The 18,652-nt window shown below is 38.3% G+C and overlaps 1 protein-coding gene across 1 annotated transcript; it reads left to right on the top strand.

The window, feature by feature from the left end:
• The first annotated feature begins 17,177 nt into the window (after positions 1 to 17,177).
• Positions 17,178 to 18,116, top strand: LOC114687115 (olfactory receptor 2L13-like). Its single transcript, XM_028861816.1, has one exon. It carries the CDS (start codon positions 17,178 to 17,180, stop codon positions 18,114 to 18,116), a length of 939 nt encoding a protein of 312 aa, XP_028717649.1.
• Positions 18,117 to 18,652: the final 536 nt, after the last annotated feature.

Below are 18,652 nucleotides of genomic sequence, written 5' to 3'. Positions count from 1 at the left end.
GGTCGCTTTCCTTGTGTCCTGCTTGTCCAGAAAGGACAGCATTGCATTTGTACTGTCAGCCATCAAGGCAAGGGCAGTTCTTTGCCCAGTAGGCCATTTTTTTGCCAAAAAGACAAACTTCCAAATGGAAATGTCTTAGAAACCCAACATTCTCTCGGGATCAATTGGTGCAGCCAGGAGCAATTGTGTCTCACGTCAACAGAATTCTAAGTTATTTAAATGCCATATTCTCTAGGTCTATGAAGTGTTTGAAGATTACCTGTCCATCTGACCTATGTATCTGTAAATCTGGATAACCTAACTAACGTAATGATAGAGATGACAGGCATAGGCGACTATAAATCTATAAATCTTATCTACCGAAATAACCTAAGGACTAAGGCTTCACGTAAACAAGGTAAACAGTCTATAAGCAAATGTATGGTGAAGAACGATGACTTCAAAATTGTGACAATACACAAGATATTTATAACAGAGGTAGGAATATATAGTGCGATATGCAATATGACAATAATCTTAAATATATATCAATATACCGAATATCCTAAACAGAAGTAGAACATATATAAAGTATGAAAGATATAAATTTACATTTGTATCAATATAAAAATGTTTCAAATAAGAGTAGAAATATATGTACATTATAACAAATATAGTTCTGTATTTGTATCAATATACAAATTATCTTAAACAGGAGTTTAAAAATAGTTTACATTTGTATCAACATATAAGAATCTATAACAGTACAAATTACAGTGCAAATTATCTAAGGTTGCTATTTTACTAAATTTGTTTACTAGTATATACAATGATTTACCATCATATCTTATACCTATCCGTTCCATTTCTTCTCCCCCTCCCTTTTTTTTTCTCTGCACAGTCCACCTTCACCGTTCACCGTCCTGGCACAGAGAGAGTGCACAGAGAGAGCCCTGGCCCATCCAGCTCTTGGGTCTCCAGGCACCTCCCCTGGCCCCACCTCCTAGGAGTGACAGTTGTCAGAGTCTCAATGGAGGTTGGAACTTCCAGATCCAAGCTGGAATGGCTACCCACTACAATCTACAAATAAGATTTTTTGATTTCTTCACTTTCTTTTATTAGTTTTATCTTATTTTATTGCTCTAGCTAAGATCTTAAATACTGTGTTGAATAAGACAGGGTATACTGTATCTTGTCCCTCATCTTAGTGGGAATACTTTGTGTCTTTCCCCAATTAATGTGATGTTGGCTGTAGGTTTATCATTTATGTCCTTAACTATGTTGAAGTATGTTCTCTCCACCCCTAGATTCTCCATGACTTATCTTTAAGAAATGTCAGATATTTTTGAAAGGCCTTTTCTTTCTTTTTTTAGAGTGATTGTGTGATTTCTGTCTTTGAGTCTACTTACTTAATCAATAACATTTATTGATTTATATACATTGAACCATCCTTAATTCTCTACAATGAAGCAGATTTGGTAATGATGAATGTTCTCTTTGATATGATTTTGAATTAAGTTTGCCTTTCTGTTTTTGGGAATTGTTTGCATCTATACTCATCAAGGGTATTGTTAGGTAAATTTCCTGTTGCTATTGTATTTTTATCTGATTTTGGTTTCAGAGTAACATTGACTTTATTAAAAGTTTGGAAGCCTTCCTTCTCTTTTTATTTCATGAAATAACTTATTGAGTATTTAGTAGTTAGATATAACTGATGTTATTTTTTCTTTGAAGTTTTAGAATTATTCAATAAATCTATCTGGACTCAGGCTTTAAAATATTGGGATCACTTTTATTATTGACTCAATTTTGTTGGTGGTTATTATCTATCTAAATTACTGTCTGTTTCATCTTGATTCAACTATGGTATGCTGTATACATCTAGCAATTAATTTATGTTTTTAAGATTTTCCAATTTAATATAATAGAATGTTTTTAAACAATGTTTTCTTATTAATTCATTGAGGATTTCATACAATATATTTTAAATATATTCTCTCTAGATCCTCGACTCCTCCTCTAATCACCTAATCCACTATTCTATACAAAAGTTGAGTTTTCTTCTTGTTTTTTCTTCCCCATCAAATACAGTTTGTGGTGCCAAACTAGTCCTACATGTTGGGCCTTCTCGGGCATGTGGCCAACCTACCAGGAGTTAAATTGTTAAAAGCAACTGATGCTTCCTTTCCTAGAAACTATCTAATGCTAATAGCTCTTTAGGATTTCACACACACACACACACACACACACACACACACACACACACACACACACACTAGGATTTTGTTTGGCTTGAGCATGTGCAGGTTTTTAAAAGCATGTCCTTATGATTTTCAGAATTTCATTGGTTTCTGTTGTAATCTGTCTCTTTTCATTTCTAATTTCATTAACTCTCCTCTCTCTGTTATTTAGATAAGGGTGTGGTAATCTTATTTTTCAATGTACCAGTTATTTGTTTTATTGACTCTTTGTGTTGCTGTTTACACTTGCATTTTACTCATTTCTTCCCTGATTTTGATAATTTTTTTCTGTCCACTGTGTTGTAGGAATTCTACCATTTGGCTCAATGACCACTTAAATGGAGTGTTTTGGCCTTAGGGGCATGATTTTCTCTAAAGATATGTAATTCCTTAGGAATGGTGGAGCAAGGGTTGTATGTTCTCTTGGGTGGTCGAAGCAGGAGCTAGTGGTGGAGAAGTGTGAATTGTAGTTTGGTTCCAACACCATTGGACTGAACAGCAGGACGACAGTGGCTGAATCAGTGACATCATCTCAGCTCTGTTTTGTCTCATGAGTGTACCTTAGAGATTTCATTCCTTAATAAATCTTGCCTGATCTGAGACTTCAAAGCCCCACATTATCTGGCACCCAATGTAAGGCTAACCTGAAACTTTATTATTTTTACTGAAAACACTTTTTATGCTTTTATGTCCACAATTAGAAGGGTAGGTCTTTTTAAGGTATCCATTATGTTTCCCATATTCCATTCATTTAAAAAACTTACCATTACCTTTGTTGAATCATCCAATTCTTCTACCTTGCCTTTCAGCTTTGGCACTGTTTCCAAATGATCCAATCTATTCACCAATATTCAGTTTTCCTTGAGGTTTTTACTTGGTTTATTGAAGTTTTTATTTCCAACATTTTATCTGAGGTTTTCACCATTAATTCTCTCCCCTGAATTTAATTTTTTATCTTATTTTCTATTCAATTCATGCAGCTTCTTCCTCTTTGTAGTACTCCTGTCTTCCTTTTTAAGTGTTTGTATATAGTTATGATCATTCTTTTTCATTATCCATTTAGAATTTCTTCCAGGCTCTTCCATTTGGGGCTAGTATTAAGAGCTTAGTAACTTTTGTAAGAGATGTGTTCTCAGGTTTTCATGTTTTTGTTTCTGCCCCAGGACTTTCAGTTTGCTCATCAGTACTTGCTCTCCTTCCTTCCTTCTTCCCTTGTTTCCTTCCTTCCTTCCTTCCTTCCTTCCTTCCTTCCTTCCTTCCTTCCTTCCCTCCTGTCTCTATTTCTTCTTTCCTCTTTTGTTCAAGTCATTCTCACATTTCTGTAGAGACACGTACAATGTTTAGAAGGAAACTGCCTTAGGAGGTTTGAGATGTCTTTTTCCTCTGTATGTAAGTGCTAGGAGGAAGATGATCTATTTATAGTTTTTCTCAGAGGACCATTTACTGTCTGGTGCCTAGAGAGGGGCTTCTGGGGTCTGTATATAGATCCTTATATAGGAGATTACACAGGCCCAACACCTGAAGTGAGGTCCTTAGACATTATAGCAGGCCTAAAAAGGGAATCCATTGTTCCTCATTTGGTACAGAAAGCCATATTAAACTGAACACTTGGACCAAAATTCCAGAATGGTGTCAAGTAGACTGGTATAAGACATTGTATAGGTCAGAAACCTGGAACAAGGTTCTCAGGTATCACAGTTGTGTCTCAGCAAAGAAAGACTTGGCAAAGGAGGTCACTTAGGCCAAAGTCCTGAAGCAAAATTCTAGGTCAATATAGGTGTTACCCTAAAGGGTGTTCTGTACCAACACCTGCAGTGAAGTTCCCAGGCAGGCCCAAGCAGGGCAAGCAGGGGTCTCACTCCTAGTATAGTATGTTTGCCAGCAGTACATGCCAGCCTGATGCATAAGATCACATGGTCTGGGCACCTGAGTCCTATCTAACACTAAATATAGATATGAGATAAACTTTTTTACCTGCATCTTAGTCTATTTTCTCTAATCTACAACAACATATTCCTTCATATAGTGTTTCAGTTTTTTAGGAGAGGCATTTGTGATACTTCCTCCCTCATTTGTTTATCACAGTTTTTTTTCACAATTTGTGTTTTAAATGGGATACATGTCAGGTTTGAAGCTGATTTTTAAATAAAAAGATGGAGCAAGTCTTTACTCCATAAACCTATCTGTCACAAGGTTGTTTTTATGGAAGGAATGAAAAATTGTGTTTTGGAGATAGGCATTGAATCAAATTGTTCTTCTATGTAAAAGCTTTAATGCACCAGGCAGAAAATCAGAAGTCTGAAGAAAAAGAATCTATTTCAGCCAGACTAACCAAGGTATCTACTCTTAAACAAGGTATGGTAGAGAAGACCCTGGACCATAAAGAAGCAAACTTCACATGTGACCTGTGCTGTGAGGCACACTGTATGATATGGGCTACAAAGACACTACGTAGGAAGGTGGGACTGGTTAATGTGTGACCACAGTCAAGTTACCTTCCATACTGGTGAGCAGGGAGGTGAAAGGACCTGAGTACTGCAGGGTACTCCCCTCTGGACCCTGAACTAGGCGCAGACCACACTCAAACACCAATTTCCAATTTCCAACACAAAGAGATCCTTTATAAAACAAGGCAAAGAGACAAGGTGGCTGAGTCTGAATTGGGCAGAAATAGCAACAAATAGCTTTACTTTTAATTCTAAGAGGGAAGAAGGGGATGTCTGTGTTAGAATGAGTTGGGATGGCTTGGTAAATTCTGATTAGGTATTTTAATTAGAGTAACCAAATGGAGCTTTTCTTTTTTAATTGCTGGACCTTGGTGTTTTGATAGTTGGACCTTAGTGAACAGCCAGGCATCATGAAGGAGTCAGGCATAAGAAAGTTGTCAAACAAGGCAACAGGTCTTGGTTGATGGCTTTAGGAATGTAATCCAAGGGAGAGGGAAGTGGGAAGGGCAAGACCCGCTAGAGCCCTTCTGGAGGCTTTCTTTGTTTCTCACCTGGATGACAGTGGCAGGGCCTGGACTGCTCATAACACTCTCTGCTTAGATCCTAGTTATCAGGTTGTGTAACAGTTCCAGTTTTAGTTCTGTTTTTTTATGTAAAAATAAACAAAGGGATGATTTTATATAAGATAAAGTAAGGGAGGCCTATTGGATGGATGGAGTTAAAATAACTGTCTTCTTGGTGCTGAATCGGGATGTCAGTAGATTAGGATGCCAACTCAAAAGCTCATAATGCATAGTCTGTTGGTGTTCTTTGCACAAGAAGTTTGTATTTGGATTTACACATCAGGAGGATACTGTAAATATTTTGTCCCACATTTCCACAAGGTTCATTCCTAGGATCTGATTTATATGAGTCTGTGCAGACAGAAAATCAATTTTCAAGGGACAGAAATAGTTTCCAGGACTATTAAGGAAGAGACCCTTGTGTCATATTAAAGTTAAAATAGGAACATAGTATGACCTAAAGAGTAAAGGCAATACATGAGGGACACAGGCATTTTAATCAACTTTAAATGGTACTCAGATACAAGTTTTATCTCATTGAAATTTTACAATTATTATTGTACGTGTGTGTGTGTGTGTGTGTGTGTGTGTGTGTGTGTGTGTGTGTGACACATGACAGGCAGACAGACAGAGGAGGGTTGGGACACATAGCACAGTGCATGTGGAATCTCGGAGGAAAGCTTGTGGAGCTGATTATCTTCCTCCATCTTTACTGGGTCCTAGTGTTCCAATTCAGGTTGTCCAGTGCAGCAAGGTTTACCCACTAAGCCATCTCACGGATCCCTTGGGATACTGAATTAATTGGATTCATGACCTTAGGAATTTTGATAATCTTTAATTTACTTAAGTCAGTTAGAGTCACATTATATTTTCTTAAACTTAAGCTCTCAAATCCCTTTTGCAACTTACTTTGACCTTCTAGCTTTTTTTTCATATATTTCTATTTAGAATAATCTTTTATATCCAGTCATAAAGTGTTGCTACCCTTTATGATTGGATGACAGCTGTACACATAAACTCACATAAGCTGAATTTAACTGCTAGGCCAAAGCTGACATATCTTGTAGGCTATGTCACTATGTTAAACATGCAGAGCCCTTTCCTGGGTGACACTGTTATTATCTTTTCCTCAGTCTGCATAGCACTTTACAGAATTAAGGTATCCAGCAAGGGCAAAGTTTCCTTGTCAGCTCAAGCTTATTTCCTGTCATTCAAAGTGAGTGCTATCTATAGCAATAGGGTCTCATATTTGCTGTGGTGGGCAACCAAGAGTAATGGCAGTATCTTATGCTATCTAAGGTGCATCTGGAGCCACAATGACCAATACCTCATAGGTAGGCATGCCTTGCCTGGCAGTGAGATTTTCATTTATTGGCCAAGTCTTCAGGCAGCAGCACTGTCCACCTAGGCAGGAACTTCTGTTCAAACTCCTTTTCTAAATATTTTGTACATTTTTGAGTAGCTTACAAAGTAGTGTATTTCTGTGAGACTTCATATATCCACAGTTTTGATTAGCCTATTCTTGTCTTCGCAATCTTTCAGCTCCACTTAAACCTTTAACTCCGAGAATTTGCTCTCCTCTCGCTTTTTATCGACTTTAGTTTATTATCCCACTTAATTTCCCCCCCTTGAGTTAGACTATAGTTTTCCATACAGTTTTTTCATGCATACTTATCTTCGATAAGCCTACTGTTACCTTCTCATTTTCCCATCTCCCAGCGCCGTTCACACTTGAATACTTCTGCTCCAAGTATGATTCTTCTCTACTTTTATTTTACCTATATTTTATTATCTACCTTCTTTTAATGACTCCAGTAACTTTTGCCCATTTCTAGTTTCTTGGTTTCCATACGTACCACAATTTAAACATACGAAACAAAATATTTGAAATGAGAATCACTGTGTGAGACATATCATGTGGTATTTGTCTGTCATATACATATATATTCATGTATTTTACATATATTTTCCTTACATATTTCACGTGTGTGTGTGTGTGTGTGATTCACCTGAAGTTTTCATGATTTTACTTTTCTCTACACCTGAGTAATGTTGTATTGTGTTTGTGTACCATGTTTTCATTATCCATTCATCAATTAATGAACATTTTGGTTGAGTCCACTTCCTAGCATTTGTGAACCTATATGTGCAAATATCTCTATAGTCAGATATAAAGTTTTTGGGTATATGCTAAGAATAGTGTCACTGGGTCACATGGTAATTTTATTTCTACGTTTTTGTTTTGGTTTTTTGTTTTGTTTTGTTTTTTAAGAAAACTCCGACTGACTTTCAAAGAGGTTTTAAGAAATTACACTCCCTCCACCAGTGTTCGCAGGTTCCTCATCCCCCACAGCCATGACCATACGATGAGTGCAATTACTAGGAAGAAGCAAGGAGACACTGAATTCAAGACCAGCCAGGTACACACAGAAAAGAAAATTAACTATCAATAAAGACAATTCTTTTACATTGAAGTGGAAATATGGAACAAAAATATAATATACTAAAATGTGTGCAACTGTATTTGCTCATTCTAAAATATCACTGTTATTAATACTGTTTTTCTCAGATTATCCACAAATCTGTTATGGCCCACTAGGTTTCCTACTGGCTGTACACAACAGGACTGCATAAAGATTGATTGGACCACAGGCCTGAGTATCAGTTGTTTGTAAGGGTCTACACTTGACTGTAACTAGCAAGTGGAAGGTCTTTTGCTCCATCCATTGGCATTGTTATAAATAGACGTTTGGAATAAAGTTCTGGGCCAGTGAATAAGGATCCAGGCCCACTTGACTATCCTGTGTTTTCTCTCCCCTCTTTATTTCTAACTAAGTCTCTTATCCTCATTCCTCAAGAGTCCATGGGGTAAATAAATGTGGCGGCTTGTCTGTCACAGATGGCACCTGAACAGAGACAAAGAAAAAGACCAAAAAAAAAAAAAAAAAGGAAAAAATAACCCTAGGACTTAGTGAAAAAATTGAGGGATCATTCCGAGTGTAAGCATGCCAATAAGGAATTGAAAAATGAAGGCAACAGTATTTTATTCTCAGGTGTATAGGATGGGCAGTGAAATATCACAGAGCTGCAACATTAGATTTCTCTCTATATAGTCTCTCTTCTCTTTCTTTCTCTCTCTCTCTCTCTCTCTCTCTCTCTCTCTCTCTCTCTCCTCCCTCTCCTATCTATAAAAATTAAGTAGAAAAAAGAAATATTGGGTTAGGAATATAGAAAGAAAAATCTTAGGGTAAAGTAGGATAAGATAAGCCTAACTATGGAGCTAGGAACACAAAATCTTGGGGAAAAATCAGAGGAAATATCTACTGAAGAAGAACTTAATAGGCAGAGAATAGATTCCCACAGAAGCTTTTGGCCTGTGGGCATTGATTCAGGACAGTCTAGATCTAAGCCCTGAGAAACAAGGGGCAATTGGCCCTGAGGTGGACAAAACCCTCCGCTCCATCTCAGTGCCTTACAAAACTTTCACTCTGATGACCTACCATTGTATGAAAACATCGTACCCTCAGAATTAGTTTCCTCTCGGCCACTGAAGCCAAAGTTTAGAGAACAGAAGTCTTGGGAAAACTTGCTGGTCTTTCTCTCTTTTGGGAGAAACTTAAAAATGAGTTTCACCTGGATGGGAAAGTCCCTAAGGCAAGGACCTGATGAGGAACTGCAGGGCAGTTTGAGGAAGCTGCTTGCACCGAGATGACAGGGAAGCCAAGCTATGGCTGCATCTGAAGCTGTGCTGCCAAATCAGAGACACTCTCTGGGGAAGGAGCGAGGCTGGGACAGGACAGGAAGCTATCCAGGAGAGACGCTCACTTTTCTATTCAGGGAAAGGATCTTTCTGAAACAAATACTTTCGGTTTCCCCCACTGACTTGCCTCCGGCAATAAACTGCAGTCTAAATGTACACAGACAAATGGATGCAAAGCTCAGGAACAAGGTCAGATGAAAGATCTAATTGGAGAGATACATCTATTAAGTGGGGACACAGGCACCCTAATGGAATCTTTGGAAAGATAAATCTCCCGTTACAAAAAACGAAACCCTGTAAAGAGAACCAGAAGGTTGCTAGCATACCTGAAAGGCTTTCTTGGAAATGCAGTATCAATGCAGACTTGAAACAGTGCCTTATATTGTCTAATAGCCACTCAAAGAGTTTTTGCTAAGAGCTTTGTGGCAGTTCAATATGATAGTTTCACCCTCAGCCTGAAGCAAAGCTTTTCAGTCGACTGAAAGTTCTGCTGTAACAGAAACATTTGTCTGAATTGAAGCACTTAGAGGAGCTGTGGTGAATTTGGGTAAAGGGACAGCCTCTAGTTAGAAACCATTTACCATTGAGAGCACATCTCTGCCCATTCCGGAACAGCTGAGAGAGCTCAGGCAGGAAAGGTGACTTTGGGGAGTGGCATTTGTCCCAAGAATGTTGAAGCTCCCTAGTAACAAGTTTTACAACTCCTTAGCAACATTACTCACTAAAATCCCAATGCTGAAAGAGCCATTGCCAAATTAGACTCTTGTTTCAAACCCTCAAAAACTTTCAGAATAATATCAAAGCTGACTAAATGATTTGCATACTTCTTGTCTTGTTAATAGTTTAGCTAAAAATCTTTTCTAAGTGTTAAGAAATACCTTACAGATGCTTGCTTTAGTGTTAAGTTAGTTCTGTTATGTGTAAAGTGATAATAGTTAAGAGATCTCTTCTAGATGTTAAGGTTTATAAAATAGAAAAGGTAGATAAGGTTTATAAAGTATACCTATAGAATGTAAGTTTAAATAAGATATGTAAGGGCTTAAGTGAAGTAAGATTTAGTTAAGGTTTATAAAGTAGTCCTATCGAATGTAAGTTTATTATGTAGGCTTAAGTGAGATTTTGGCACAGCTTATAAGTCATAGATTTAGTTTGAGAAATATAGGTTTAGGGTATCATAAGCTTTAGACATAAAGATATTGTGAAGGCTTATATAGACTTTAGGTCTAAGGATATGATGAAGGTTTAATAAAGGGATAAGAATAGGTTTTCCCAACCTGGGACATGGAGACCAGTGTCCATGGTGGACTGTGGTTCCAGAAACCACCAATAATGGCAAGAAGCAGCTCCCAAGACTGCTGTGCATATCACTCTATATAAATAAAACACTGATGGCCAGTGACCAGGCAGGAAGTATAGGCGGGACAAAGAGAGAGGAGAATTGGGAAAACAGGAAGAAGGGGAGAGAGAGACTGCAGCCACCTCCAGGACAAGCAGCATGTAAAGACTCTGGTAAGCCACCAGCCACGTGGCAAGGTATAGATTTATAAAAATGGGTTAATTTAAGATAAAAGAACAGTTAGCAAGAAGCCTGCCATGGCCATACAGTTTATAAGTGATATAAGCGTCTGAGTGATTATTTTATAAGTGGATTGTGGGACTGCGGGGCTTGAGAAACCTGGAGAGAAACCCTCCAGCAACAATATTGTGAAGGCTTATATAGGCTTTAGGTCTAAGGATATGATGAAGGTTTAATAAAGGGATAAGAATAGGTTTTCCCAACCTGGGACATGGAGAGCAGTGTCCATGGTGGACTGTGGTTCCAGAAACCACCAATAATGGCAAGAAGCAGCTCCCAAGACTGCTAGCTTCAGAAAATAGCGGCCAGGTGTCCATGGCTGAGACCCATGGAACATCATAGCTTCCCAAGCAGCAGATGCCAAGAGCCAGCAAAAGAGCAGTACTAGCAGTAAGGATCTGCAGGCTTTTGGCCATGAAGAGAGACTTGCTTGAACTGAAACGTTTTGGTTATGGGACTTCTTGTATTTGGAGCTGTATACAGACTTAAGAGCAGCTGACAAACCAGGTCCTGATTTTGAGCTCTCAGAGGAACTTTTAGGAATGGTACCAGAACTCTTTTTGAACTTTCAGATTTAAGAAATGAAATAGACAGTAATGATTTCATTACAATAGGACAGTTTAGATTTACTTATGCATATAGACTCTATCAACAGTGATGACATTTATGAACTACTTATGGAACTGTTTATGTACAAATAGAGCTATTAAAAATGAAACTGTTTAAATGGAGAAATTGAGGTTTTCTAAATAGGTTTGAGATTTTATTTTATTTTAAATTTATTTATTAAATTTAATTTTACATATCAGCCACGGATTCCCTTGTTCTCCCCCTCCCACCCCACCCCCTCTCCCCTTCCCCCAACCCACCCCCCATTCCCATCTCCTCCAGGGCAAAGACTCCTCCGAGGATTGAGTTCAACCTGGTAGATTCAGTCCAGGCAGGTCCAGTCCCCTCCTCCCAGTCTGAGTCAAGTGTCCTTGTATAAGCCCCAGGTTCCAAACTGCCAGTTCATTCACTGAGGACAGGACCTGGTCCCACTGTCTGGATGCCTCCCAAACAGATCAAGACAATCAACTGTCTCACCCATTCAGAGGGCCTGATCCAGGTGGGGGCTCCTCAGCTATTGGTTCATAGTTCATGTGTTTCCTTTCGTTTGTATATTTGTCCATGTGCTTTATCCAACCTTGGTCTCAACAATTCTCGCTCATATAAATCCTTCTCTTTCTCGCTAATTGTACTCCTGGAGCTCCACCCAGGGCCTAGCCGTGGATCTCTGCATCCAGATTCCTCCATCCTTGGATGGGGTTTCTGGCATGACTATTAGGGTGTTTGGCCATCCCATCACCAGAGGAAGTCAGTCCCGGCTGTCTCTCGACCATTGCCAATTGTCTATTGTGGGGGTATTTTGTGGATTTCTGTGGGCCTCTCTAGCACTTTGTTTCTTCCTTTTCTCATGTGGTTTTCATTTACCATGGTCTCCTATTCCTTGTTCTCCCTCTCTGTGAGAGTTAATAGTCCTCAGTATATTTAATTTAAAAAATATTTTAGTGTTACTTGAGTGAATTAAGGTTGAGAGTAGGTTTGTAGGAATTATAATTGTGTAAGGTTGAGAGTATGATTGTAGGAATTATGATTGTGTAACCTATTGATATTGATGCACCATGGTTTTGTGAACTGAAGGAAGAATTTAAGTTTAAGATGTATACATCAGAAGTTTATCCTATGTTTTGTTAGCAAGAAATTCAATGAGTTTGCTTTGAGATGTAAGATTGAGAAAATTGTAACTATGTATAGCAATACTTATATTAGAATTATGGTAACGTGTTAATGTTAATGATGAAGTTAAGGGAGTCTTTTTTTTGATGTGGTTGCATCAAGAGTTTTTTCTTTTAAAATATAAAGAAAAGTGACCTGTTGTAGCCACTAGGTTTCCAAGTGGCTGTACCCAGCAGGACTGCATAAGAGGTTGATTGGACCATGTGCCTGAGTACCAGGTGTTTGTAAGGGTCTACACTTGACTGTAACTAACAAATGGGAGGTCTTTTGCTCCACCCATTGGCATTGTTATAAATAGAACGTTAGAATAAAGTTCTGGGCTGATGTATAAGGATCCAGGCCCACTTGACTTTATCCTGTGTTTTCTCTCCCCTTTTTATTTCTAACTTGGTCTCTTATCCCTCATTCCTCAAGAGTCCCTAGGGTAAATAAATGTGGGGGGTGGTCTGCCACATGAATCATGTAGTCACTGTTCAAAATAAGTATCTTGTACACATGTATATGCAGCACCAATTCTCTGCTCCCTCTGCCCAAACTCCATGATCATCAGTTTCATCTCTTAACCAGGATCTGGAATGTGGAGACTCCTTGTGCTGATAAAACCTTCTCAGAAGGACCACTTTACCCTGAACACCAAAATCCAGTTGACACTGCAAAGGATTTCTCTCATGCCAAATCCCTGGTATCATGGAGACACCAAGCCAGAGTAATTTGTTTTCCCTCATTATCTTGTTGATCACAGCTTTCAAATCTATTCATAATCTTCCCACCACCATTACAACTTACCATGATAGCTTCTACCTCTGTACACAGAAAAAAGTGCACAGTTACAGTCCGATACTCTTTATTTAACACCACAATTATAGTTAATAAAAATGTGCATATATTGGTAGGGTATTCTAACATCAGAGAAAACAGAAAAAGTCAAAGTTGGGAAGACATGAGGCCCGCGCAAAAGCAGAGTGGATGAATTCAGCCACAGCAGATAGTATTGTGTACTGTTTCTATATGTGAAACTAAGCATGCAGTACAGATAGAGGAGCAATAATAAAAGTCTAAATGCATTTATAACTTTCCTACTACTACCTTTAAAGATGTAGAACCAATTAGTAAAAGTTTACATGTCATAATTTGGTTATATTATTTTATGATATTTATTGAGTACATTGCTATTAGTTAATATTTCTTCATCTATTTCAGTAATATATGAACATGGACATAAACATCTCAAATAGCTTAAATGTTCACTAATCTATTTTATCAATATGTGGATTGAGCAGGAAAATAAAATCCTCAATTCTACTCATTCCTGTTTCTGTATACACACTATGCAAGCAAGTTTATCCCTAGAATGTTCTTCAAATTATATATTTAAATATTTGGCCACAAGTTTCATTTGTGACGAAATTTGCCTAACTTGTTTTCTAAGTCACTGGTGGATCTGTCATATTGAACTGAATCTGAATATCCACTTGTCACACATCAACTTCTGACACCCTTCTGTGACATTTAACATAGAATTTCTGTCTGGAACAATGTTGCAGTATATCAATTGTGAAGCCCTTTAATGTCCAAATTTTTCAAATGAGGGACTTTAAAACATGTTGCCTAACATTTCTACAGATCACAAGCCTTATTTATTCTGAAATAATTCTGTACACAGACCTCTCCTTATTTTTAGGCATCTTGTGATTGCAGGAAATGTGATTGTCATATATTTTGTTCTCTAAGTTCAGAACTCAGCTACCTCAGGCCAGCCAAACCAAGGGAAATGGCCAAGGCATTGTCTCTGTAGATTTAGACATGAGGGATCAATTAGAAGAAAAAGAGGAACATCTAAGACTTGCTGATCCAAGATGGTACATATAAAATACAGCATTTGCTATTCTGTCTTTCATCACTCTAACATGTGAGCAATAGAAGTGAAATCTTCCTTAAGTTTCACTAAAACAAATAACTAGTAAATAAAGATAGTCTGAACAAGCAGGGAGACTATTTCAGGAAAGGAAATTAAATTCTTTCTGATTTCATAATCAATAAGATGAATAGTAAATAATTCTTGAAAAATTCTTTCTAGGAATTTTGGTTCACAAAAAAGGGGAGAAGTGAGTTTTGGACTGAGGTAGGACTGTTTTGCTGGAAGATGACCTTGTGGTGTGTGTGACAGTCTATGTGAGCAGAGAGGTGTGTTGAAGCCTTCCCAGGAACAACAGACTGTCATCAGGGAACAGTTTCATTGTGAATGTACTTTCTTTCACAAATACAAATACAAGACCTCTGGACAAGGTGAGTCCAGATGTCTGGGGGAGTGTTCTGAAAATATGGTTTTCTTGTCATGAGGAATTATGTTCTCCTGAAGGGAGAATATGAATTTTTATAATCAATTAGAAAAGAAAAAGTGAGCTCAAAATGCAAGAGTATGCTGTTTTTAAAGGTTGTGACCGTAAGTAAGTGATTGGATTTTTCTGGTATTGAGATTTCTCAAATGCTAAGATGTGGAATGGGGCGAAGAAATGAGCTTCTTGAGATCCTAATGTATGCTGAATACAGACAGCTCATTGAGGTTCACATCCTGGGTTTCCCAGGGAGTTTTAAGTCTAAGCAGAGACTCTGTCAGTTCCCTCTTTGTTCTTGTGCTCTGTAGATTTCTTGCTAACTGTATGTGTTCCTGTTGTGTGTGTACACACTTGGATTTTTGACAAAATTAATCTAGCATTTGGCATTTGTAGCACTCCTGTATAATAGGATTCTTCATGACAAAGCTTTAAACAACCATGCTTTTCACGTCTTCTGGAATAACCAAGGGGCACACTAACATTAGGTCTTCCTTGAACCACTGTAAGATTTTAAACTTAAAATGTAACCAAGAATACTGGTCTTCCCATATCTCTGGTATGTTAAATAATGTCCAGACCAAATAAAGAATTGTCTGGAAATAAATGAAAGAACTTTGGCTCTGACTCAATGTCTGAAATCCTAAACCTTCAAATCCCAGGTATCTGGCTGCCTAAAAATAGCTGTTTTTAAGATTATCTGCCGAAATGATAGTTTCTAACATTGCAAACAAAATAATTACTAATGTAACTGTTCTCAAAGTGTGTTTATGAACCACTGAGAAGTGATATGAGAGTACAAACCTGAACATTCCTTTCATGGAAATCAAACATGTGGGGCTGGAGAGATGGCTCAGTGATTAACAACACTGTTCTTCCAGCAGGCCTGGGTTCATTTCCCAGCACCCACATGGCACCTCACAACTGTCTGTAACTCCAATGTCTGACATCCTCACACAGACATACATTCAGGGAAAACATCAGTGCACATATAATGAAAATAAAAAGAAAGAACAACATGTGAAACGTTAGTTTAGTGCGGATTGTCCAAAGCTGGATATTGGAAACACCTCCTGAGAGGAGGGCTAGAATGCTGCTTGCATTGCAGGTAAAGCCCTGCTTAGGGAAGTAAAAGCAGGTGCCCATAAGGGGTTCCTCTTTATTCACAAGGCATTGTCCAGAAGATTAGATTTTAAATTAATGCTGTCAGCTTTGTCAGTATGGTCAAACTATCATCTCTATTGATGTTTTATTCATATCAACAGGCTTGAGAACCTGCTGTAAGTATGTGCTGTGCCAGGGAGTAAATATCAATGAATCATCAACCAGGAGCTAATGCCCAGGTAGGTCACCCACTGTCCTAACACACCTAGGAGTCTGTAGTTTTCTAAGATATGTGACTCTCTTTTCAAATCCAGACAAGTCACCAGATATTCTTACTCTCTCTAACTAGTCTCCTCTACATGGTCCCCACAGCAGCTCCCTTCTGAACAACAGCATCCGGTATGAGGTTTAGAAAGGTACCTAAGAACGTATCACTCTCACTGTTGTGCCAACTTATCCATATAAGAATCCAAGTTTGTGTGTTTTACACAATTGATCTAACCCTTGCCCTTCTTAACTACATTTCTGCTTGTTTTCATCAACTAACTCTTACCCCAGCCCTGTCCCTTATTCACAGTTTTGTAAGGAAATCCACAAAGACCTATTTATATAATACCTGTATAAGACTCTAGAAACATAGAATGTGTTTTGAAGACATGAGCTTATCATAGTGGTGATGACTTTTATTTATGCTTTATGTTCACCTATCAAGTGATTTATTTTAAGTGTTTATTTTAGGAAGTAGTAAAAGGACACACAATGGTTGTCATATCATTTTCCTCTGTGCCTAGTAGATGTGTGCACCCACCACGTTCCTACCTACATATGTCTCATTGTCAGCATTGCTTGATTAGATACCTATAAAAGTGTATTCCCATATTTCTGTCACAAGATCTTTTCAAATGTATCTGTGCTTACCACAGACACATGAAATGCCAGGTGACTTGTTACTATAGGTGAATAATTGCCACAAACTACTCTTTGCTGTTCTTTACTTTTGGTCCCTGGGATGAGTATAGTATAAGACGAGCTGATGAAGGATGGCCAGAAACGACAATCTTGCAGATGACAGGGTAACAGAAGACACAGGAAACACAGAGCCTATACTTAATTATGTTAAATAATGGGCACATGTGGAGTTACTAGTAAGAAATGTATTAGCTATCTTACTCCTGTTGCCACATCTTTGAATGGAGAACACGGCCAGTAATAATTGGGAAGGAATATTCATTTAGATTTCAAAATAAGTGCAACAGAATGATGGTGCTGAAGGAAGGACAATTCAGTGCAAGAATTTATTACAAGCAAATTCCTCTTCATTCTCCTGTCCTATTTCATTTGGCAATACATTTCACTTTTAGGTTCCTTTTCAAGAGAGTTAAAACCACACATTTTCATGGAGAAATGGAATCAGAGCTCAAGTGACTTCATTTTGTTAGGGTTGTTTCCAGAAAATCAAACAGGCCTTCTGCTTTTGCTGCTCATCATCTTTGTCTTCTCTCTGGCTTTGTTTGGCAACTCAACAATGATCCACCTCATTCGTGTGGATCCCAGGCTCCACAGCCCCATGTACATTCTCCTCAGTCAGCTCTCTCTCATGGACCTGATGTATATTTCTTCCACTGTTCCCAAGATGGCTTTTAATTTCCTCTCTGGTCAGAAAAGCATTACCTTCCTGGGCTGTGGAGTGCAATCCTTTTTCTTTCTGACCATGGCGTGTTCTGAGGGCTTGCTTCTGGCTTCCATGGCCTATGACCGTTTTGTAGCCATCTGCCACCCTCTTCATTATCCCACTCGCATGAGCAAAATGATGTGTCTGAAGATGATCATAGGATCCTGGATACTGGGCTCAATCAACTCTTTAGCCCATACAGTCTATGCTCTTCATATTCCTTACTGCCATTCTAGATCCATTAACCATTTCTTCTGTGATGTCCCTGCCATGTTGCCCCTGGCCTGTATGGACACTTGGGTTTATGAGTACATGGTATTTGTGAGCACAAGCCTGTTTCTCCTGTTTCCTTTCCTTGGCATCACAGCTTCCTATGGACGGGTCCTTTTTGCTGTCTTCCATATGCGCTCAAAAGAGGGAAAGAAAAAAGCCTTCACCACATGTTCAACTCACTTAACTGTGGTGACATTTTACTATGCACCTTTTGTCTACACTTACCTTCGTCCTAGGAGTCTCCGTTCCCCAACAGAAGATAAGATTCTGGCTGTCTTCTACACTATCCTCACCCCCATGCTCAACCCCATCATCTACAGCCTGAGGAATAAGGAGGTCCTGGGGGCCATGACAAGAGTCTTTGGGACATTCTCTTCCACAAAAACTTGATCATTTCTTCTCTACTCATCCTTCAGTTTCCCTGGAGAATGTCACAGAGCAGTGCTGTCTATTAGAAATGTAATGTGTGCCACACACATGTCATACCTTTCTGGTGATTCATTACTTTCTAAGATTAAATAATACATTCACTACTATATACTATTACAATTTCCACACTTTTATTTAATTTGTAATGTTATAGTCAATAATATAAGCAGTAAATATTAACAACAAATTGCTATACTATTAACCTATGATGCACATATACTATGAATACAAAGATAGTTCTGTAAGTGTGATACTATTTATGCCAAAGTTGACAAGTTATTTCTAAAAAAAATGTCATCAAATTACTTCTTTGCTCATACAATTTTCTTTCATTCTTCAAAATCTTTTCTGTGTTGCATATTTACAACCTATTGGAGTTGAGACTACATGCATTTCAAGTGACCAATACTCACATGGGAAACTGTGTTAAAATTGGAGCAACAGCTGGGCAGAAGTGGTGAACGCCTTTAATCCTGGCACTGGGAGGCAGAGGCAGG

This window comes from Peromyscus leucopus, chromosome 12 (assembly GCF_004664715.2).
Source record: "Peromyscus leucopus breed LL Stock chromosome 12, UCI_PerLeu_2.1, whole genome shotgun sequence".
NCBI lineage: Eukaryota > Metazoa > Chordata > Mammalia > Rodentia > Cricetidae > Peromyscus > Peromyscus leucopus.
This window is presented reverse-complemented; position numbering and strand designations above follow the sequence as displayed.

What these genes read in the sequence shown, in the direction of transcription:
- LOC114687115 (XM_028861816.1), top strand. Translation starts at nt 17,178, where the DNA reads ATGGAGAAATGGAATCAGAGCTCAAGTGACTTCATTTTGTTAGGGTTG.